At 38.1% G+C, this 23,054-nt stretch overlaps 1 protein-coding gene across 4 annotated transcripts; it reads left to right on the forward strand.

The window, feature by feature from the left end:
- Positions 1–528: 528 nt before the first annotated feature.
- Positions 529–19,981, forward strand: Rnf103 (ring finger protein 103). 4 transcript variants are annotated; one of them, XM_004844574.4, is made up of 5 exons: positions 529–767; positions 926–1,092; positions 4,231–4,370; positions 12,137–12,252; positions 17,956–19,981. In XM_004844574.4, the coding sequence occupies exons 1-5, from the start codon at positions 757–759 to the stop codon at positions 19,538–19,540; spliced, it is 2,019 nt and encodes a 672-aa protein (XP_004844631.1). In that variant the 5' UTR covers positions 529–756; the 3' UTR covers positions 19,541–19,981. The 4 variants fall into 4 exon arrangements, with proteins under 4 accessions (XP_004844631.1, XP_004844629.1, XP_004844630.1 ...); XM_004844572.3 differs by having other exon boundaries at positions 687–1,092; XM_004844573.4 differs by having other exon boundaries at positions 724–1,092; positions 17,971–19,981.
- The last annotated feature ends 3,073 nt before the right edge of the window (positions 19,982–23,054 follow it).

Genomic DNA, 23,054 nt, shown 5'->3' on the forward strand with positions numbered 1-23,054 from the left:
GCCGCGGCCGTCGCCCCGAGAGCAGCAGAAGAGCTGCGGCCGCGGCCTGGGGAGGTGGCGGGGGCGTTAGTGACGGCGGCCGCGACTTGCACCGCCCATCGGAACGGGACGAGCGCTGCGTGGCCAGGAGGCAGCCCAGCCCCGTAATCGCCCGAGGAGTCGTCTCGGGGCCTAATTTTTGCTTTTTTATTTTTTTAATCTCTAGGACCGTCGCACCGCGCTCACCGTTTCTCTCTGCGGAGACCGCGACCCTCCCTACCGGCTGCCCGCGGCGCCCGCCCGCCTGAGAGACAGGCGCCGCCCGAGCGAACCTGGAGCCGCCGCGCGGGTCGCCCTCGTCGCCAAGCCTGGACGGCCGGCGGGGCCTGGGGCCTGGGGCCTGGGCGCTGCGGCGGCCGCTCCTCCCCGCGCCGGGCGCGCTGGGCCCCGGGCCTGGCCTGGCGGGACGCCGCGCCCTCTTGACCGCAGCCGCCTCCGGGCCCGCGCGCCCTGTGGACCAAATCGGGTTGGGTCGCTCCCCTCCCGCTGAGGTCGCGGCGCTGGAGGCCAGGGCCCACCACCTGGGGCGCATCGGGAAACGTGCCCCCGCGTCCCCCTCGTTCGGTGGTTAGGGGACTGGGCTTTGGGAGCGTTTCTCCTTCGTTTTTCTCGCCTCCCATCTGGAAGGCGGAACGAGGAGGTGCTGAGCCTCTGCCACTGTCGTCTCTTCCTCGGCCACCCGGACCGACGCCGCGGTCCTCCTGCCCCGCCGCGGGGATGGCCCGCAGGTGACTGCCGCCCGCGCGCGACACTACCCTCCCCGACCCGACCCTTTTCATCCTCCACCTTCCGGGCTCCCAGGAAAAAGAGAAGACACGCCGGGGAAGATGTGGCTGAAGCTTTTTTTCTTGCTCCTGTATTTTCTGATTCTTTTCGTCCTGGCCAGGTTTTTTGAGGCCATTGTGTGGTATGAGACCGGCATCTTTGCCACCCAGCTGGTGGATCCGGTGGCACTGAGCTTCAAGAAGCTGAAGACGATTCTGGAGTGCCGGGGACTGGGCTACTCGGGGCTGCCCGAGAAGAAGGATGTCCGGGAGCTGGTGGAGAAGTCAGGCGAGTGTCAGGCTCCCCGGTTGCCCCCCACGTGGGCAAGGGGGCGACCTGTACCTGCAGCCACCTTCCTCAGCCTCCAGAACGAGGCGGTGCCTGCAAGGTTAAGCAGACTGAGAAGCTGCCCCTATGTTTTGTTTTGTTTTGTTTTGCTTTATTCAGGTATTTTCTGCAGTAAAGTACTTGAATCCTAGTAGTTTTGAGAAGGGCCCTGAAATTATTTGTCCGAAATGTCTGTATGTCTTTTTAAGGTTATTTTTAAGTTACAGTCTGAAAGTTTTTTAGCATTGTTCACTGCATTGATTTTTCTCAAAATTCGAGAGTCAAACTGGAAAGCATTTAGCAGTTGAAATTCATAAAAATATGGGAAAAGAAAACGTAGTCCACTTAGCCATGATTGTCACTATAATAAGCCGCCCACAGGGGAAAACATTATGAGAATGATCAATACCAAAGAGGCTTTTGGGCCAAAGAGTTTTTGGGTAGGGTGTACACTGTACAGTATTCACTTTGGTGAAAATAGGTGTCTTGGTGTGAAGGTCTGCCTTGTTTCTTTTGAGCTTATATTTCTCTTTTAAATATTTTTGTATTTTGAATGTAAACCTTTTTTTTGGTCAAATGTCATAGACATTAAGGGATGGGGGATGAATGGGATTGAAACAGCACTATAACATATGTGTAATGCCTTGAAAAAAAATGATTTTACAGCAGCTATTGGTTTGAGTAGGTGGATGAGAAATATAGCTTTGTTTTTTTACTGCTGGACAAAGTATATCTTTGTTTAGATGTACTCTTGAAGAAGGAGTGTAATTTGAGAAAGACAGTGTGGATTGCTGTACGAAGTGGTTCAAACACGTTTTTTGTTGTTTCAATTGTCAGCCTTGTCTTTTACAGAACCGTTTTTTTTTTCTTTATTTAGCACCCTATAGCCATGTAGTGTCTCAGACAAGAATACAAACTCCATAGCAGTGTAACACTTGCCTATTTGTAGCTTAGGGTTGTAGCACTCTTACTACTAAGGTAGAGAGAAGGAACCCTTTCTGCAAAAGTGATACTTTTTTTCTTTAGAGAAAAATGTAAAATCCTGCACAGTTCTTGCCCCTTGTTTGCTGACTGGTTTATGGTGACTTATTTCTACCACAAGGGGGAAAATGGAGTAGCTAAAGTAAAAGATTGCTAATAAACGAATTCTCTAGGTTTAGGAAATGAGAAGTATCTTACCTGCCAAAGTCAAATCATTTTTCATAGTAAAACAATTTTATCGCACTTTTTTTTTTGAAACAGAGTCTTACAATGTAATTTAGGCTGCCCTTGAATTCATCATATATCCCAGGCAAGCCTCCAACTCCAGATGATCCTTCTGCCTCAGCCTCCAAGTGCTAGGATTATAGGGTTGCCCCATGACACCTGGCTGACACATTTTTTCTTTTGACATTTGTTTTATGTCTTATTGCTTTCCTTTGGGCTTAAAAATAGTGGTACTGTATATACAAGAAGTCCACATAAAATCAAATATATATACCCTACAAAAATATGAATCGGATCACCCATTTTATGTAGCAGTTTATCTGTAAAAAAAATTTTTTTTTTTGGTACCGGGGATCAAACTTGGGACCTTGGGCTTGTGAGGCAGGCGGCGACATCACTGAGCTAAATCCCTGGCCTCTGTAAAGTTTATTTTTGCAATTTTGCTGTTAGAATTGTACAGTGCAAAATTCAATAGTACAATGGCAAAATTAAAAATAATGTGACATTGATACAAACTCTGTGCTGTAAATCAGTGTATGGATATGGAGATTGTTCGTTTGATAAAGTTCTAACCTCCAAGTGATATAAACTCTGTGGCTATTTTAAGTTCTTTTGGCCTCTTTCCAAATCTTTTACATCAGAACCTATGAACCATGTAGTTTAAAAGATTATGTGAAACTTGGGCCAGGGATTCAGCTCAGTGGTTTCACCGCCTGCTGTGCAAGCACAAGACCTGAGTTCAATCCCCAGTACCAAAAAAAAAAAAAGATTATGTGAAACTTGAACTTGTCATACATAAAACTGAATAAATGTGGTTTACTTGCCTGTAATCCCAGTTACTGAGGAGGCAGAGGCAGGAGGACCCCAAATTAAAGGCCAGCTTGGGCAACTTAGTGAGAGCCTTTCTCAAAAAATCATTCGGGCCGGGGATTTAGCTCAGTGGTTCCCCCACCTACCACCTGCCCCAAGGTCCAGAGTTTGATCCCTGGTACCAAAAAAAAAAAAAAAAAAAAAAGTCAATAAATTAGCTAGGTGTAGTGGTGCACCTGTAGTCTCAGCATTGAGGAGGCTGAGGCAGGAGGATCCTAAGTTAAAGGGCAACCTGGTGAGTTCAAGACTTCTCTGGATTACATACAGAGGTCCTGTATGTAAAAGGGCTGGGGATATAGCTCAGTGCCAAAGCCCTGGCTTCAATCCCCAGTAATCCCCCCAACTAGAGCCTCCCCCGGATAAAAAGAGCTGAGGATGTAGCTTAAAGTTACTTCCCCAGTAACACTAAAAACAACAAAAAACCCAAAAGAACAAAAACTAATATTATGATGGCTTTTTGAACTGGTACAAATTCAATAATTTTTATTAAATTATGTGGTGGCTTGGTGTGGTGGCACATGCCAGTAGTCCCAGCACTCAGGAGCCTGAGGCAGGAGGATTGGTATGAGTTTGAGGCCATCTTGGGCTACATAGTGAGTTGAAGGCCAGCCTGAACCTATATAGTGAGACCCTGTCTCAAAAAAAAAAAAAAAAAATTGTGTGATACCCCTACCAGAATGTAAGGTCTATATTTTCTTAGTTGGATTTTTGCCTTTTTTTTTTTTTTTTTTTTTTTAACATTTGCCCTGTTACATAGTAGGTTCTTACTGCGTATTTACTGAATGTATGAATCTTGAATGGGTATATTCTAGTATTCTTTACAGAGTGGAATAATACGATTCCTTATGATATAAAATGGAATTAATCACTCAAGTTTGGAGCATGAGAGTTTAAAAATCTTACATGTGTTTTTTTTTTGGTACCAGAGATCAAACTCGGGTCCTTGTGTTTGCGAGGTAGGCGGCAGAACCACTGAGCTAAATCCCTGGCCCAAAATCTTACAAGTTTTTTTCCTTTCTTCAGGTGACTTGATGGAAGGGGAGCTCTATTCAGCTCTCAAGGAAGAGGAAGCATCTGAATCTGTTTCTAGCACCAATTTCAGTGGCGAAATGCACTTCTATGAGCTTGTAGAAGACACAAAAGATGGCATCTGGCTAATTCAGGTATCAGAAACATTATTCTTGGTAACTTGAGTACCTTTAAAAAAATTATTTTTACCCAAATAGTACGTGGGGGTTGACAATTCTGTTTACTTGTGTCATGTTTCTTAGGAATAACTCTATTCTGAGAGGATGATTCTAATGTCCTCCCAAGGAGGTTTTTGCAGACCAAGATAAACGGATTTTGACAAGTGGAAAAGGAAAAGTTGGGGAAAGGGAATTGACTTTTTATTTTGGTACTAGGAATGGAACTCAGGACCTTGCACTTGCAAGGCAGGCAGTGGCACCACTGAGCTAAGTCCCTGGCCCAGGAGTTGACTTTTTTATTTAGAATCAGCAGAAGCAAATTCATTTCAGTTGTGGGATCCACATTAACCTGAGCGGCACACTCATATTCCTTCTGTTTAGTGATGTGCACTGCTTCTGTCAGTTTTTGACTAGTTTTGAGTTTGGCAGCTCAAATAATTTTTGTATCTAAGAGAAAAACCTAAAATAAAAGCAAAGGAATCTGTCTCCTAGGTAAATAACCAGCTTTATGCTGTAGGGGAGGAGCCATTGTGGAGCAGTGGGAAGTACTCAGTATTTTGCTTATGACAATGTAATAATTTTTAACCCTAGTTCTTAAGATACCAAAACTGTGAGATTTTAATTAGTATGTTAGAATTTTAAAGCCGTGAAGACCCTTAAAAATCACCTTTTGTGCTTCTCAAAATATGGTCTGTGATAAATGAGTGCATAAACATTACCATTAATGTATTTTAGTATAAATTAAAATCATTTATACTGTATTATATTGAGATATTTCTTAGAAAAGATAAAGTTATTTGAATTTTTAAAATATGGTTTCACTTTTTTCTTTTCCTTTTTTTTGGAGATAGTCTCGCTATGTAGTTCAAGCTGGCCTTGAACTCATTTTATGTAGCACAGGCTGGTCTCAAGCTGGTGGCAATCCTCCTGCCTCAGCCTCCCAAGCGTTAGGAAACAGGCATGTGCCACCACACCTGGTTAAAATGTGGTTTCACTTAAAGTAACATATCAAGTTAACAGCATGAACATGGCTAAAATTGAGAACATAGTGTGTGAATGGGTAAAGTTTGGGAGTTTTATCAGTCTAACCCTTTATGAGGCACTGAGAGGTGATATAGCTGCCATAGGTCATGGGTACAATTGGTAATACTGAACTAGGATCAAATCATAGATCCCTTGATTTTTTTTTTTTTCAGTGCTCTAGTCATTTCACTCAAGGATTGACAAAACTTGATTTAGGGTATAAAAATTAAAATAGCCTCTTTGTATTTCTTTCTGAGAACGAAGACTATAAAATAGGTTTCTGAAAATTTTTTGTTCAGAGACCTTAGTTGAAGGCTTGGCACTATCACTGATTTGTAGTATGATTTTGAATAGATAGATTTTCAGTTGCACCTGGCTTCAAGTAAATAAATCTACATCTAAGGAGGATGAAATAATCATGTAGTCTGCTGTGTATGTGGGTTGAAATTTGAAAACTCTTACAGAGCTTGCATTAGATTTCAGTGGTCTCTCCTTTATTGTGGCATATACAGCTGTGTTTGAACTTTTACCCTCCAGAAAATCTAAGTCAATAATTTTTAAATTTGGGAAAGGGAGAATATGAATTCGTATGAGTGTAGTCTATACTTTATCCATTCACATTCTGTTTTGTTTCTATTAATTGGTATTGAAAAATAAACTGTAGCTTCTTTAAAGCTTCAATTTACAAGTGAATTGTTGTTCCATTTCTTTCCTTTGGAATTTATTTCTAATATCTTGTCCAGGTAGTTTTAGATTTGTTACTGAGATTGAGTTTAGTAGCCAGTCCTAGAACTCTGTGTTCATGGTCTAAATGTTTGTCACTCACATGATTCACCCCATGGAAACAAATGGTAAAGATGCGGAGCACCTTGAAACCTGGAAGAGTCATGTCAAAAGTCTGGAAATTCTTTTGTACATAAGATACTGCCTGACACAACAAACACATTTGGGGTCCCTAGTTAACAATGTATTCTTGGCTAATAAACAACCTACTGTTTTTTAATATCTTATAAAAGATACCCATGGATTAAACTTCCTTAACTTGTGACAAAATCAGTTTATTCTGCAAATATGGCCGTGCCAGGCCCTGTTCTGTGTCCTGGAAGTATACCAGGAACAAACACCAGGCTAAATTCTTACTCTCTTAGGCAGCTCATGTTCCAGCTGGGAGATGCAGGCATCAAGTAAATGAATATAATATCACTTAGTGGAGTGTGCTAAGAAGCAAAATGAACAGGACAAGGAGACAGAGAATGGCAAGGAATTCTCTTGTAGGGTGACGCTTGAAGGAAGTGAGGAAGAAATAATAATGAATGTTAGCATTTTAAATTCTAGTCCCTAAATTGTATTTCTTTGAAAATATTTTTAACTATTGTAGGTATTAACAGTTGAAAGACACCTAAGAAAAATGGAATGTGTTTACACAGTGCATTTATACTGTTGTGTGAGAAAGGCGCAGTAGGACACATACTTCATTTTCCTAGTTAACCCTCAAGGTTTGCACTCATCACCACTGTGTGGTTTGTGATCCTTGGGACCTGTGGCTTTTTATCTGTCAAGTGGCTGGTTTGGTCTGAGAGAACAAGCTGTGTCTGGACAACTGGTGGAGGGAAACTGAAACCCTGTCCTTGGCTCTGTGGACTAACCAGCTAAACTGATCAGCACAGATATCTGGTTTAAGCTCTAGAACTGTTTTTGTGTTTTGGATTTAAACTATATTTAAAATTGAAAATATCTATTCGAGACAGAAGAGAAATATTCTGTGATTGTCTTTCTTTCATGTCAGATCATGTTAGTCTAATCTATTGTAAAGGGTAACTTTCAAGAATTTGAATTTAATAATTTGAACTGTGGTCCTTTTCTCTTTATAGTACTGGAGATTGAACCCAGGGCCTTTACAGTGAGCTACATCCCCAGTGCTTTCTTATTGTTTATTTTGAGCCAAGGTCTTGCTAAGTTGCTAAGGAACACGGGTTGGGCCCAAACTTGCCATCCTCCTGCCTCAGCCTCCCAGAGTGTTGGGGTTTTAGGCTAGGTGCCAGGATGCCTAGCTTTTCTTTATTTTGAAATAAACTAATTTGTTTTCTCTCTCTCTGGGGAATGATGATCAATTCTTTAAATTTCCAAGCTTTATCTCTCCTGTACTGAGATCTGGTCATCCTATAGGTGAACAGACCTATTTTTAGTTTTCAAGGTACCAACATACATGTAACATCTTTGCCAGTAAAACACTATGTAATCCATGAAGAACCAAGTTTTTTTTCCCCTAGCAGTTCTTTCTAACATTCTGAGTTTTCCTTCTTTGTCCTAATCGAACTGCTTATCTTTATCTTTCATTAGCTAATTATTTTATTGGTTTGTAGATTCTTTGGTTCTGCTGCCACCCAGTCTTCTTGGCATCATGTATAGAAGACTTGGACAGAGAGTAGACGCACAGCTGATAGGCTTCCATAATGAGAAAGCATAATTTCCGGGCTTTATGGATTTATCCTCTTTAACATTTCTATTTCTCTATTTTGACTGAGAGAGAGAGTGTCTGTGGTTGTGGGGATTGAACCCAGGGCCTCATGCATGCCTGGCAAGTGCTCTTAACACTGAGCTACATCCCCAGCACTGTTTTGACTGTTATTTATAGTTCAAAGAAAGACATATTTGTTCCCTACTGGCTGTCATATGATAAGGAACCTAAAGTGACTGGAATTGAGATAACAAGGAAAAGCACTGTGATTTAAAGTCCTGGAAAACTTTGGTCAGTATTTACTGAAGTATTATGTTATTGTAGTTACTGTTTGGCTGAAACTATTAATGGCTGACGTTAAACTTATCTTTTTGCTTAGACTATAGTTTTTTGGTTTTTTTTTTTCTGGTACCAGGGATCGAACTCAGGACCTGATGCTTGCCAGGCAGGGGCAGCACCGCTGAGCCACATCCCCAGCCCTAGACTATAGTTTTGTTAGGGCAATTCCAGCGTATTTATTCTTTTTTTTTTTTTTTTTGTACCGGGGATCGAACTCAGGTCCTTGTACTTGCCCAGGCAGCGAAACCACTGAGCTAAATCCCCAGCCCAGCTTATTTATCCTTTAGTGCTACTCTGGAGGCAAAAAGCATGGCAAGCCACTTTTTCCTATGTAAAAGTTTTGGTGCAAAACTTTGTATTTATTCATGAAGTAAGCCAGTGAGAATACTAGAATACTAAAAATTAAAATGTTTATTTTGCCCATCACTCATCCCCACTTTTAATGAGTTTATACAGTTTGCGTACATATACTTAAGTTGGTCCACAGTTTTGAAAATAGACTCCCTGTTAAAATTAAACATTGAGAAATGCAGAAAATATCATAGCACAATACTTCTTTTGTTCCAAGGAGTTCTGCTATTTAATTAAGCCTCAATAATATTGTATGGGATTAACAATATTAAAAGGGATATGCCAAATTTTCTTATTAGTAATAAATTCCACCTCTAAAAAATAGGCCCAAGTGTTGTTTTTGTGTTTGTTTGTTTTGTTTTTGTTTTTTGGTACTGGGGATCGAACTCAGGACCTTGCACTTGAGAGGTAGGCGGTGGCACCACTGAGCTAAATCCCAGCCCCCCAGGTGTATTTTTAAATGCACTGAATTGGATGTCTTTATGGCTAACTGGGGTCAAGAACACTAATGTGAAGTTGCACAACAAGGTCCTATTTATACTAGTGTTGTCCAGAAAATACTCTAGATGAAAGGTTGCTGGGGAAGGGACTTTTATAATGAAATAAAAAAGGTGGAGTCTTTCCTTTAGTGATTCTTTGAGATCTAAAGTAACAAGAATGACTACTAAATTGTAAAAAGCTGAAATAGTTTAATTCAACTTAAATATTTATTAAGCACCCAGATGAGTGAGGTACCCCATTAGCTGCAAAGAATACAACGGTGAGCAAGTATGGGAATTCCAGTTAGGGAGGCAGATCCCCTGGGAAGGCAAATGGAAAGATTGCTTCACTTCTAGCCTGTCTTGCCAAGACTCTTCCAGGCCTGGAGCTGGAGCTCTGCTTTCGTCCAGTTTGTTTCTAGTCTGAAAATGTTCCCACAGAGACTGCAACCTCCTTCCCAAACCGCCAAAGATGATCTCCCCTTTTTGAGACCAGACGTGTGGATGCCACTCAGAATGGTGCATGCTTTTAGAATATAAGCTATAAATCTGGGACTCTACTAGTATGACACTGTAGTAACAGGCTTTGGGTATTTGCTCTGCTGTGTGAGTCAGCTAGATGAGTTATTTTGTGAAAATAGACATTTTTATATTGGCCATTTAATTAAACCTCTACCAAAATTAATTTATGCTAAACCTTCACTTGAGTCACATAACTGTAGAGGACATTGGACAAAGCAATTTCTAATTGTGTAAATATAGCTATACAGTCATATTAAATGCTATCATGTAATGCCTAGATGATTTTTCACTTTTGTGCAGCTCTCAGTCAGGGATCCTTAAACCCGTGAAAAGCAGAAGGTAGAACTGCTGAGTAAGACAGACTTGCTGTTGAACATTGTCATGCACCTGCCCCAGCGATGTTCACAGCTCTGTTCTCTCATCTCTGCTGGCTTTGCCAGAGCCAAGATGGGCCTGGGAACAGCCCGCTTTCATTCGTCCTCCCTTTTTTAACATTAGAGCTCTTATTATAAGTCTAAAATATACTTGTGCAGTGAACAGGATCTTCACTGAAAGACACCCCAGGACTTAGGGCTATGATTACACTGACAAAGATGCCTTTTAGCTACTTGAAGCAGTTGTCATAAACACAGACACAAAATCTTTGGGTTATTTTCATCCTTGCTCAAGAAATGGAAAAATATCTGAAAAGTTTTTGTGGGAGAAATAAAAGGGATGGAGAGCAGGGAGTATGGTGATAAGATGGTACCAAGACTTCTTAATCTCCCAAGGAATCTGAAAAATAAGTTCAAGATTTCTTTGATAACATGACTAAAAGAACTACCATATTGACTCTTCAATTATAGCTGGAGGGGAAAAAAAGATAAGTAAGCCTGCCCTGCTTGGTCTCCTTGATTCTCCAGGTAAAACTTGTAAAGTACTTTTGACCAAGGAAAAAATAGAAAAGCCAGAGTCTAATTAGTTAGTGTAACCTTCGTGAACCTCTTCAAAAAGAGCTTTCTTCTAAGAGTTTTCATCTCAAATTGCCCTCTTCCTGGTTACCTCAGCTATCTGAATATTTATGTAACAGCTCATGTCTCCCTCAATAAGACCATTTATTTTCATTAGTACTATGAGAACCATTTGGTTAGTGCTTTAAATTGTGTGTGTGTGTATTTATTATCAAAGTTATAAGATACTAAATTTGCATGTACATCTCAGTGTGAAGATGGTAATTTCAGTGGCATACAGCAGGTGTTACTGAAGAGTGATCTGTGAACACATAATGTGAACTTAAAGTCACTTGGCCATGACCATATGCCCTCCATGCTCCTGCTGCTTCTGATTTTCCTTAGACTTTCCAGCCGAGTGGCCACATACAAGGTAGCTGTACCTTCTCCTCTTGCAGGGACTTGTCTGTTGGCATTCATTCCACAAACCCACCTGGAACATTACTTCCTGAGGCTTTGTGAACATAAAAAATAGTTCTTTCTGCCAGAAAGATTAGGTGGCTCAGAGTATTATAATTTTAAATTGAATAGTACTGTATCAGTAATACAGCATTTATAAAAATAAACTTGGCCTGCTAACCCTGGACTTATCAGCTAGCTTCATGATAACTTTTAGACATTTTTGGCTTACCTTTAAATTCCATTAGTTATTTTTGTGTTCTTTTAATATTTACTGTTTTTTACTAGTTTCTTCATTGAAATTTTTCCTTTATTCAAGGCAGGAAGCTTAGAGGATAAAAGGAGGAAAAGGTATTAACTATTAGAATAGATGACAATTATAATAAGAGAAGTTGTTACGTATGTATTTTGAAGGTCAACCTAGAATTTTGTGGGTTTTTTGAAAAGTATTCTCTCAGTCCTGTTTGAAAGCTATTTGCAAATTTGAAGTAGAGGCTCAAGAATGTAAAATTTTTGTTTGTTCTTTTTGTTTGTTAGAATCTGTCATGATTGTAAAGGAAAAAGCCATAGCAGTAGTAGAAGTATTGATTTAGTCAAAGCATAGTTTAATAGAAAACAGTTGTTTTATTGACCCTTGACATCATAATTACAGTTTAAGAAAAGTGAAACTTGAACTCATATGTGATAATTTTTAATGAGCTTTATTTGGGTTATTGTTTAAAATTTTCTTTTCAGATCAAAGAGAAATGACTCTTAAGGGCCATTTTCTTCCTGTGCAACTTAATTCTAGAGAAAAGGCCACATACTGGAGAACATGGCTAGTTTTTTTGGGGGGGGATGTGCCAGGGATCGAACTTGGGACCTTGCGCTTGCAAGCCTGGTGGTAGAATCACTGAGCTAAATCCCTGGCCCCATGGCTAGTTTTTAAATTTTGATTTCCCTCGTCTTTGTAACTGCTGGAGTAACGGGAATTTGTTGTACTGTATTCAGTGTTTGAAAACTTCAGTGTTTGAAAACTGTTCAGTGTTTGAACAGTTGCTCCTTCTATAATATTGAAATAATAATATAATATAATAAACAAGAACTAGAAATACTCTTTTTCAGAAAAGTGAACTTATATTATGAATATATGTGGTTGATAATTAAAGTTTCTTTTTTAATTTTCTTCTTTTTGGGGAATAGGTCATAGCAAATGACAGAAGTCCTTTGGTAGGAAAAATTCACTGGGAGAAAATGGTAAAAAAAGTGTCAAGATTTGGAATACGGACAGGCACTTTTAACTGTTCCAGCGATCCCAGGTAAGTGGATTAGAGAATTCTTAGAATTTGAATCCTGATCAGAATCTTTCTTGTTGAATAAAGAAGGTGATATTAGAAGCCTGGCTGAACTGAAAGCAAATGATAATGTTTAGCACACTGTTACTTATGCAGGTGCTTCATTAGTAGTTTTTCTTAAACTGGCATTTATTGGCTTTCTGAGATTGCTTTCTCTGGCTTTTCTGTGTTCTTTCTTTGGGGGCTGTCTTTTAAGAGTGTCCTTAATCTTTTTTCTTGTTTGTGTCAGTATTTTCCAAATGGCTCTAGTCACTGCTTATCTAAATCTTCTTTGGTACTTCTGACTTCTGCTTTGCATTTTCTTGCTCATTTCCATCTACTCTACAGCTATCTCTGGGTATGTCTTTTTTTCCTAAAACCTAGTGTCCAGAATCACATTCATCCTGTTTTTCTTTACTGAAGTGTGTGTGCTTTGTACCTTTTTTACTGCCTTTTGTTGTTTTAGGGGTTTTTTTGCCCCATTTTCTTAGACAAAAATCCTTAGAGGCATTTTTGTGTTATTCTTTTGTACTCCAATATTCAATCTATCACATTATTTTTTGTTTTATTATTCTATTATTTCTTTGAAATGCTTTTTTTATTTCTATTTCTAATACCACCAAATTATAACTTAGACTCTTTTGTTCATTTAGTTATCCATTTGGTGAATATTTAATAAAAGATGAACACATTTGACATGTTTTCTTTCATGCAGAGAAGACATGACATATGTAAAAAACCATATATCTCAGGCAGGCATGGTGGTGCACACACCTGTAATTCCAGCACTCAGGAGGCTGAGGCAAAAGGACCGCTGCAAGTTTGAGGCCAGCCTGGTCTGCATAGTGAGTTCAAGGCCAGCCTGAACTACTTAGTGAGATCCTGTCTCAAAAAAAACTGTAGATACTTAGTTTTTTCATCTCCCCAAAAAGCTCCCATTCTTATCTTCACCACAGAATCCTGATCATATCCCACTGGTTTTTGTTGAAATATCCGAGACAGCTTATGCTTAATGTTCTCATGAAAAGTAAATAACTTTTATTTCCCTCCTTCATTGCCAAAAAACTTAGCATTGGATCTGTTATCCTCAGATCGAGTCTTTGTTGGAGATCTTTTATTCCCTACTGATGATATTACAATACAAGAACAAATACTAGTGCTGATATTTTGATATTTTTTCAAGTCAAGCTAAAAGTATTAATATCACTGTTTCACTGAAATATATTATGGCTTAATTTTTAAAAAATCAATGAAACGAATACATGTCAAACACCAAAGTTTATAAATATATTAGGAAATATCAAAAAGATTTTAAAAATATAAAAGTGAAACATATAGTCTAATACACTGTAACTGTTAGGTAATAAAGAATTGAATAAACTAAACAACATGAAATGAAAATAATCTAACATGGGAAAATGAAAGAAATAGTACTTATTTTAGTGTAATCTTATAAAACAGTACATCAGAACTGTCATCATTCAGTAGATTTTAGTTTAAAGTTTTCTAGCTTTTATTTTGAAAAGCTCTTTTTGTTTCTATACTAGCTAAGGAATGGAAAAAAGATACATCATCTTCAAATATTTTTGTCAAAATGCTTCATCTTCTTATTTATGGCTAACGAAATCTTTTTTGAAGCTGGGTATGGTGGCACAGGCCTGTAATTCCAGCATTCAGGAGGCTAAGGCAGGAAGATTGCCATGAGTTTGAGGCCAGCCTGAGCTCTACATAGTTAGTTCAAGACCAGCTTAAACTACATAGCAGTACTCTATCTTTAAAAACAAAAACAAAAATCTTTTTTGGGTAACTTTTGGGGTTTTGTTTTTTTTATCATTGTTAATTGTAGCTATAATCTTTGTTATTAAAAAAAAAAACACTTGGGCTGGGGGTGCAGTTCAGCAGCAGAGTGCTTGTCTATTATGCATGAGACCCTGGGTTTCATCCCCAGCACTGCAGAAAACAACAGAACACTTCTCATTTCCTTCAGTTTCATCACAAAGATGATTTTGATGTACAGTGACTGAGTCAGTTTCAATATTGTTATGTTCCTGTTTCCTCTTTTGGAAAGTATTCCAAAAGTCTTCCAGAAGTTTCCTCTCTTGGAAAGTCTTGCCATAGAAGCTGTGCTTAGTCAGGGTTTTTTTCTTCTTTTAATGACTGTGTAGATATAGAAGAACAAAATGCAAAGGCATGGAGAAAAGTATTCAAAATTTCAGTGAAGGTTTAACTGAGCAGAGAATAGTGTTATTCAGGAAGTGTTTTTATATATTGAATAATTGAATCATTTTCTTGTTCTTAGGGCCAGGGATTTAACTCAGTGGTTCTGCTTCCTGCCTCGCAAGCGCAAGGTCCCAAGATCAATGCCCGGTACCAAAAAAACAAAAAAAGAAAGAAACATTTTCTTGTTCTCAGGTTTTAAAAAAAAAAAATGCCAAAACCCTTTCTTCAATGGGCCATACTGCTTTCTTTGACTGTAGTCTCAGTTTTATATTCTTTCCTGCTTTCCTGACATGTTTAGCTCCACTAAGAACGTTCAGAAGCACTATTTCTGGGCAGCTTCTGACCCTGAGCAGTGATAGCAGTTTTAATTTCTTTCTCTGTACACCCAGCATGGTGGCATTGCTTGGCTCTCACTCTTATTCCTCAACCCTATTTCTGAGGGCTTTTCTTGCCAGCTCCACATTCTGCTCTTTTTTTGGAAAAAGTAGGAGGTGAGGTGGTATTTATGTATATGTATGCAGGGCTTGGCTAAAATGGGGGTGTTGAAGAGAATTCAGGGTATGGGAATTAATTGCAAGAGCTAAGTGGTAGACAAGGGGTTTGGGAGACTTATGGTAAGAATGACAGGTTATGAGGGGCCATGGAATAAGCAGGAAAAACCACAGAGGTCAGTGACCTTGTCTGAAGAAATGGCATTACATAAACAGACACCAAGGTACCTTTTTCAAAATCATTTGCCACACCAGAAACTGAAATACCAATAGGCACTAGCCATGTTTCTTATCTCTTTAGAAGTTTTCTAAGATCTCAGAAGGTCTCTAAGAGCTAAATAGGTTTACTTTTAAGAAATAGAGAATGTTTTTATGGTGTTCTCATTAATTTAGTCTGATCTTTAAAAGTTCTTTTGAATTGTCAGTAAAAGTTGTTGTATTGATATAAAGTAATGCAACATTCTTGGAAAATATTACATTTAGTCCTTTTTTTCATTTAGCAGTGTTTAAGATTAATATGTTATACTATATTTGTGCTTTGGATTTCTTTGGACCAGTGTTTAGATAAATATATATTAGTAAAGTATGAGAAGTTTCTTTGCAATTTTGGAAAATAAGATTTAATTTGAAAGATACATATTACCACATGGAAAAAGGTAAAAGTAAGGCACTTAACTATATGCATTTGACCTACTACTCTTTTTTTGTTGAAGATAAAAATAGAATTCATATCAATGAATTGTTTGTGTTGGACAAATATAGTGTGAAAAGATTTGAAGAGTCTCTATTTTTAGGAATATATTATTTTTCAAACCATTTATATAAAACAAGATTGATATTAATGGAATATATCTTGCTAAGGAAGTAAATCTATTAAACAAAAAGCTAAAAGTCAGAGTCTGTGATTCTGAGGCATTAGATAGTTTCCCAGGGTTATCACTGACCTTGTCTTTAAGATGTAACATGTTCATTTATCTTAAATCATGCCACAAAATTTCTGAGATAATGCTAATTTTTATAAAAACATAATCCATGCTTACTAAGTATAACATCTATGATTTTTACATCAGTATTCTGAATTTAAAAATCAGATATTACTATCAATTTACAAATTTGTAAACAAAAATGTATATATGTGATAGGTTTTCTCTTTTACAACTTTATTGAGGTAAATTTTATATATCATAAAATTCCACATCATAGGTTTTGGAAAAGAACTTTTATTTTAAAACAAAGGAGAATGTTTTCATAACAAATCTCTCCATGATAGTCCAAACAGCTATTTTCATTTTTGGGGCACTTTTCATCACCTAGTTTTTTAGAGGGAGATGGATATTTCAAATTTCATAGCAAGAACCTATCCATTTCCAAAAGAGGTAGTGTCATGGCCCTACTGATTTTTTTTTTTCTTTTTTTGGAGACAGGGTCTTGCTATGTAGTTCAGGCTGGCCTTGAACTCACTTTGTAGCCCAGGCTGGCCTCGAATTTGCAGCAATCCTCCTGCCTCAGCCTCCCAAGTGCTAGGATTACAGGCATCTGCCACCACGCCTGGCAGCCCTCCTGAATAAATCTAAACAAATGACTTAGTTAAATTGAGTTAATTTAGTTAATTAAATTTGTGTTAAAGTCTTCTACATTTACTGTGCTATAAAATAGGGATCGTTTTGTGGCTACTTCCTTTGTTTCCTCTTCATAGTCTCAATTGAAAAGAGAATATTAAAAAAATGGGGCTTTCAGTACCTCTTTTCTGGGTTGGTTTTTGTGCATATTATTTGAAGTAGTGCTTGTGTATCAGGCATTGTGGTAGGTGCTTGAGTTATGAATTTGCTTTTTATCACTGTGACCAAATGCCTACATAAACAGCTTAAAGGAAGAAAGACTTGTTTGGGCTCATGGTTTCAAAGGGCTCAGTCCATAGTAAGCTGGCTACAAAACAGAAATATCATGGCAGAAGGGTATGGCAGACAAACATGGTAACCAGGGAGAAGATTAGGAGAGAAAGAGCCAAAGAGAGAGGAAGGAGCTAGGTACAAGATAGATCCTTCAAAGTGAGTGACCTTGTTGGGGCTGGGCATTTAGCTCAGCGGTTCTTCCACCTGCCTTGCAAATACAAGGTCCAGAGTTCAATCCCCGGTACCAAAAAAAACAACAAAAACCCCCAAAGTGACCTTATTCTTCCAGCTGGGCCCCACCTCCTAATAAACCTATTCAGCTGTGAATTCATCAAGGGATTAACCCATTGATGAGGTTAGCATCCTCATGATCATCACCTCTGTAGGCCCCACCTCTGAACATTGCTGCATTGCCCAATACATGGGTCTTTGGGAGACACTTCATATTTAAATTATAACAGTTAATAAATGGTAGGGCATGTCATCTACCCTCCAGGACCTTGCACCAGTTCAGGGATTCAGCATGTAGGATAACCTATTTGTTTCTCTGTTCTCTGCCCATCTGAATTTCAACCATCCTTCAAGATGTAGCCCTTCAGAATGTCAACCTTCAAGATAAAAACCTTTCATGAAATTTTTACCAGCTCAAATTCCAAATATTCCCTTTCTTTGAACTTCTTTTTTATTATTTAGCAGTGAAATACAGTTTTATATTTCTTTTGTCTTTTTAACAGGGTTTTACGTTTTTTGTGAGTAGAAATTATCTTCCCATTATCTTCTGATCTTAGCAGCACATAGTGTAAGTAGTAGGTACATCAGAGATGGTGAAGTACAATATTTGCTGATTCCTTTGACTCAAAAGATTTTTTAAAATACACTTTCTTTAGAACAATTTTTAATAAAAACAAAGAAATATAAAATCACAAAAAAGAGCTTGCTTCTTCTTCTTGCACAATTACCAAGTGCTGGTCCTGTATTTTGATGATTTGGAGTCATACAATTTGTGGGAGAGGGCATCTTTCAGGTGTTAAAGAAACTTATTAGGGAATGGTAAGTTGCTCAACAGCCTAGCTGTTTGTTTACAGTTTACTGTCTTACAGATACTGCAGGAGAAGAGGCTGGGTACGATCCACGCTCATTATGTCTGTTCCACAAACAAGTACTTCTAAAGGGAAAGTCATGCTTAAAGAGTATAGTGGACGCAAGGTTGAAGTAGAGCACATTTTTAAATGGATAACTGCTCATGCAGCTTCTCGGATCAAAACTATTTATAATGCTGAACATTTGAAAAAAGAATGGAATAAAAGTGATCAGTACTGGGTTAAAATATACCTGTTTGCAAACCTTGACCAACCACCAGCTTTCTTCTCTGCACTAAGTATAAAATTTACTGGAAGAATTGAGTTTATTTTTGTTAATGTGGAAAATTGGGACAACAAGAGTTATATGACAGATATTGGTGTATATAACATGCCATCGTACATACTTAGAACACCTGAGGGAATTTACAGATATGGAAACCGCACAGGTGAATTTATATCCCTTCAGGCCATGGATTCTTTTTTGCGCTCATTACAACCTGAAGTAAATGATCTGTTTGTTTTGAGTTTGGTTCTAGTTAATCTTATGGCTTGGATGGACTTATTTATTACCCAAGGAGCTACCATCAAACGATTTGTGGTTCTCATAAGCACTTTAGGGACATACAATTCTCTATTAATTATTTCCTGGCTGCCTGTGTTGGGGTTTTTACAGCTCCCTTACTTAGATAGCTTTTATGAATATAGCTTAAAATTGTTAAGGTATTCCAATACAACTACACTGGCTTCATGGGTAAGGGCAGACTGGATGTTTTATTCTTCACACCCCGCCCTGTTTCTCAGTACGTACTTTGGACATGGTTTACTAATTGACTACTTTGAGAGAAAGAGACGGCGCAGCAACAATGATGAAGTCAATGCCAATAACTTAGAATGGTTATCAAGCCTGTGGGACTGGTACACCAGCTACCTCTTCCACCCGATTGCATCTTTTCAGAACTTTCCTGTAGAATCTGATTGGGACGAAGACCCTGACTTATTCTTGGAGCGGTTAGCTTTCCCTGACCTTTGGCTTCACCCTCTCATACCAACTGATTATATAAAAAACTTACCAATGTGGCGATTTAAATGTCTTGGAGTCCAGTCTGAAGAGGAAATGTCAGAGAGTTCTCAAGATACTGAAAATGACTCAGACAGTGAGAACACAGACACTTTTAGCAGCGAGAAGGAAGCATTTGAAGATAAACAAAGCATAGTTCACAATTCACCAGGAAGAGCAAGTCACTGTGATGCTGAGGCTTGTTCATGTGCCAATAAATTTTGTCAGACCAGCCCATGTGAAAGGAAGGGGCAGTCCTATGGCTCCTATAGCACTAATGAAAATATGGATCCTGATTGGTTAACTTGGCCTGCTGATATGCTGCACTGTACTGAATGTGTTGTTTGCCTAGAGAATTTTGAAAATGGATGTTTGCTAATGGGATTGCCTTGTGGTCATGTGTTCCATCAAAATTGCATTGTGATGTGGTTGGCTGGGGGCCGACACTGTTGCCCTGTTTGTCGGTGGCCTTCTTACAAGAAAAAGCAGCCATGTGCACACCAGCCCTTGTCAAATGATGTCCCATCTTAACCATGTGCAATTTGTCCTTTATAAGCTTTCGGTACCTTACAGCTTGCCTTTTTAATGTTAGTCACATGTTTTTGTGGTTTGAAGTTTAGTTTAATGTTAGTGCAGTGACAGGAAATACATACTATGCTAATGTTTATGACTGAATTTATTTGGTTGCCTTGTGTGACAATTGAATGCATACTTAATTGTAAAAATTTTATTTACAACATTGGAAATTCAGAAGTTAATGTTTTTTGTAAGCACAAAAGAAGTATGATAGAAATTTATCCTAGCGAACCTTTACAAAGTAGGATCAAATTCTTACGGAATTGAGCTGGTTTCTTATCCTAAATGTTTCCTCCCTTTTTACAATCTCTGTCCAGCACCTCTTGGTTAAATAATGTATGCTGTAAGACATGAAATTAAAACAGACCTATGAAATAAATTATTTTAAAACCAGAAGATTATGGGTTTCCAATGTTAAATTTTTTTTGATAAGGTGGATGGTTTCTTTTAATTTCATAGGTAAGTCAAACATTGTTTTAGAATTGGGAAAAAAAAAAAAAAGCTAAAAATTATGTCATTGACACTGGCCAGAGGTAATGTTAGTGTACCTTTTAGTATGGTTATCTTTGATGGTAAAGAGTTTCATGGAAAATTTTTAGTAAGTATTAAATAATTTATTAGTATTTAGCACATTCATTTACATAAAATCAATTTTAGCCACACACAGATTACCTTTCTGCTTTGCCTTTTTCTTTTTAAAAATTTCCAAACTAGAGAAAAGTTGAAAACAGTATAGTTAACATCCATTTGTTTAATTCACCACATTCAAATTTTACTACATTTCTGTTGCCACCTCTGTGCATATTTTAATCTCTTTCCTTTCTTTTTTTAGCTAAATCATTTTTCTGATCCTTTTGAAAATAGATTTGAGTCATGATGCTTCCTTATCACCACATGTCTCCTAAGAACAAGGACATTTTCTTACATAACCACTGTACCATTGTCACACCGAAGAAATTTAATATTGATTCAGTAATATTTAATATACAACCCATACTCCCCAGTTGCTCCTAAAATATTAATCTTTATATGGTTCTATTTTGTTTTTATCGTAAACTCAGGAGGTTTCTGCATTAGGCTTATTCTCATTTTCATGGAGTACTTGTCATTTTCTGTTTGTCAATGTAGCAATTAATAACATTTTGAGGAGTAAAACCCAGTTGGCTTATAGAATGCTTCACGTGCTGGACTTGTGTATTGTTTTCATGATTAGATTTAAATTAAAAAGTATTGCCTAGGTGATATGCACTTCCATTTCTATGATATCAGAAGGCATGTGAGGCCAATTTGTTCCATTGTTGGTGATGCTAAATTTAGTTAAAGTGATATCTGCTTTATCTTTCTACTGTAAGATGCTTTTTCACTTTATAATTAAGAAGGAACCTGTAAGACCACATGAATATCCTGTTCCTCATCCCAATGTTTTTAACATTCTTTTTTGATTCCATCATTCTACATTTATTAGCTGGCACTTTTCTGTGAAGAGCTTTCCATTTTACTTCCACATTTTGAATATGACTGTGGACTCAGATTTTTTTTTTAATATTCCATGTGTTAAAGGTCATTCTTTTAGATACTTAAATAGTACAAAATTTGGCTAAAGGGAGTGCCCCTAAGTCTGCTCTTATATTGTCTTGATAAATTTCTTTTAATCTTCATGCAATCCCTTCAACCTTCCTCCTTTTCATCTCTTTCAATCTTCCTCCTCATTTTTTTTTTTTTTTTTTTTTTTTGGTACTGGGGATCGAACTCAGGACCTTGGCTCTTGTGAGGCAGGCGACAGAACCACTGAGCTAAATCCTCAGCCCCTCCTCCTCTTTCTGATGTAAGGTGTTCCAGGTTTGCTTTGTATTTTCCTGTCCCAGCCCTTTAATCAAATATTTTCTGCAAAGTATACAAGTTTAATAGTAGTCTTAAAAAAATCATCTGACTGCCCTGCCATAAAAGTAAATCTTTAATTGACCTTTCTGGTAAAATAAAACTCATTTTGAATTGCTTTTGAGGTACTGACAAGCATTTTTATTTTTCTGCATGGCACATTGTGCCTTACAGTGGGATTATGATCCAATAAACCCATCATTGAAAATATTGTGAGAAATGCATTTAATATGCCAAGTTTCATACCCTAGAAACACTAGAATGTGGGTTGTTTCTCCTCATGATTGCATAGCTACAGAGTTACAGCTCACTGCTGCTGCCCGGTATTGCCAGAGCATATACTGCATGTTGCTAGAAAAAAAAGATAAAAATTCAAAGTATAATTTCTATTTAATGGGTATCTCTTTCAATTCATTGTAAAATCCAAAGAACGTAAGTCAAGTCATATCTTGGAAACTAGTAAGGATCAGCAATTAACTTTGTATTAATGCTTAAGAGCTTTTAAAATAGTAACTGCAGGCAATGCTCCTTGTGTTCTGATTCTCCTTTTGATAAGTCATTGTTTTGTTTTTTGGTGTTTTGAGACAGGGTCTTGCTATGTAGTTCAGGCTAGTTTTGAACTCACTAGGTATCCTAGGCTGGCCTCGAACTAAGTTCTGCCCTTGGTTCACTGCTCTTTTCTCTCATGTTTTCAGCAATGACTCCCAAATCCACATGTCCAGCAAAGGCCCTACAGTTTTATATACAGCTATTTGCTGGACAGCTCCTCCTGGATGGTTTTTTTAGTATTGCAGGTTTCCATTCTGTTTCCCCACCCCCAATCTTAAGGTCCTGATTTCACTGAGGGGGAAATACATAACCTATCATGAAATGTACACAAAAATATAGAAATACTAAGGACAAACTTTCTAAAGCATCCCAGGGAACCCCACAATTTGGAGACCATTAGCTAGGTAGGAGACAAACCAATCATAACACTGGCTTTCAAGGCCCTTCATAATCTGTTCCTGTGTACCTCAAAGACTCATTGTATCATTCCATGCTGCTTGTCACTCCAGGCCCAGGCCCTGGTTTTTCTCCATTTGGTGCTTTGCTCGCCCATCTACCTGGTGGTATTGACCCTTCTGCTCTGCTTTGCCTGGCTACATGGAACTTTCTCCCTAAATTCTGCACCTTGCTACCCATCCCCTCCTTTCTCAGGTTTACAAAGGGATAAAAGTATTTACATTGTTGACATTCACCTGTATGTCACCTCTGTCAAGTGATCAGCGTCACCAACAATGGATCAAATATGTATGCCCTTCTGAATCCCAGTGGTACCTTGTATATACCTGTCATACTTGGAACATTGAATTGAAACCCTACATGTGTCATTTTAAAACAATAGAAATTGTGTTTTATTCATCTAACTAGAGCTCATAGCATGAAACAAACACAGTACATTTTGAATGTTAGATGTGATAAAAATACCTTAGTAAGGTCAGGGGAAATTGCCAGATTCAAGTCTCCAGGTGAGCTTGCCTCATCCCTTAATTTTTAAGCACAGCAAATAATTCTGTCTCATTTTCCTGGAAGTGGAGAACTGAAGGAA

This window comes from Heterocephalus glaber, unplaced genomic scaffold, assembly GCF_053883595.1.
Source record: "Heterocephalus glaber isolate CG9 unplaced genomic scaffold, H.glaber_assembly_v1.0 deba00000470, whole genome shotgun sequence".
NCBI classification, from domain to species: domain Eukaryota; kingdom Metazoa; phylum Chordata; class Mammalia; order Rodentia; family Bathyergidae; genus Heterocephalus; species Heterocephalus glaber.

What these genes read in the sequence shown, in the direction of transcription:
- Rnf103 (XM_004844572.3), top strand. Translation starts at nt 867, where the DNA reads ATGTGGCTGAAGCTTTTTTTCTTGCTCCTGTATTTTCTGATTCTTTTC. An exon ending in ATGGCATCTGGCTAATTCAG is followed by an intron (nt 4,371 to 12,136) that starts GTATCAGAAACA and finishes TTTGGGGAATAG; the next exon opens with GTCATAGCAAATGACAGAAG. An exon ending in AACTGTTCCAGCGATCCCAG is followed by an intron (nt 12,253 to 17,955) that starts GTAAGTGGATTA and finishes GTTTGTTTACAG; the next exon opens with TTTACTGTCTTACAGATACT.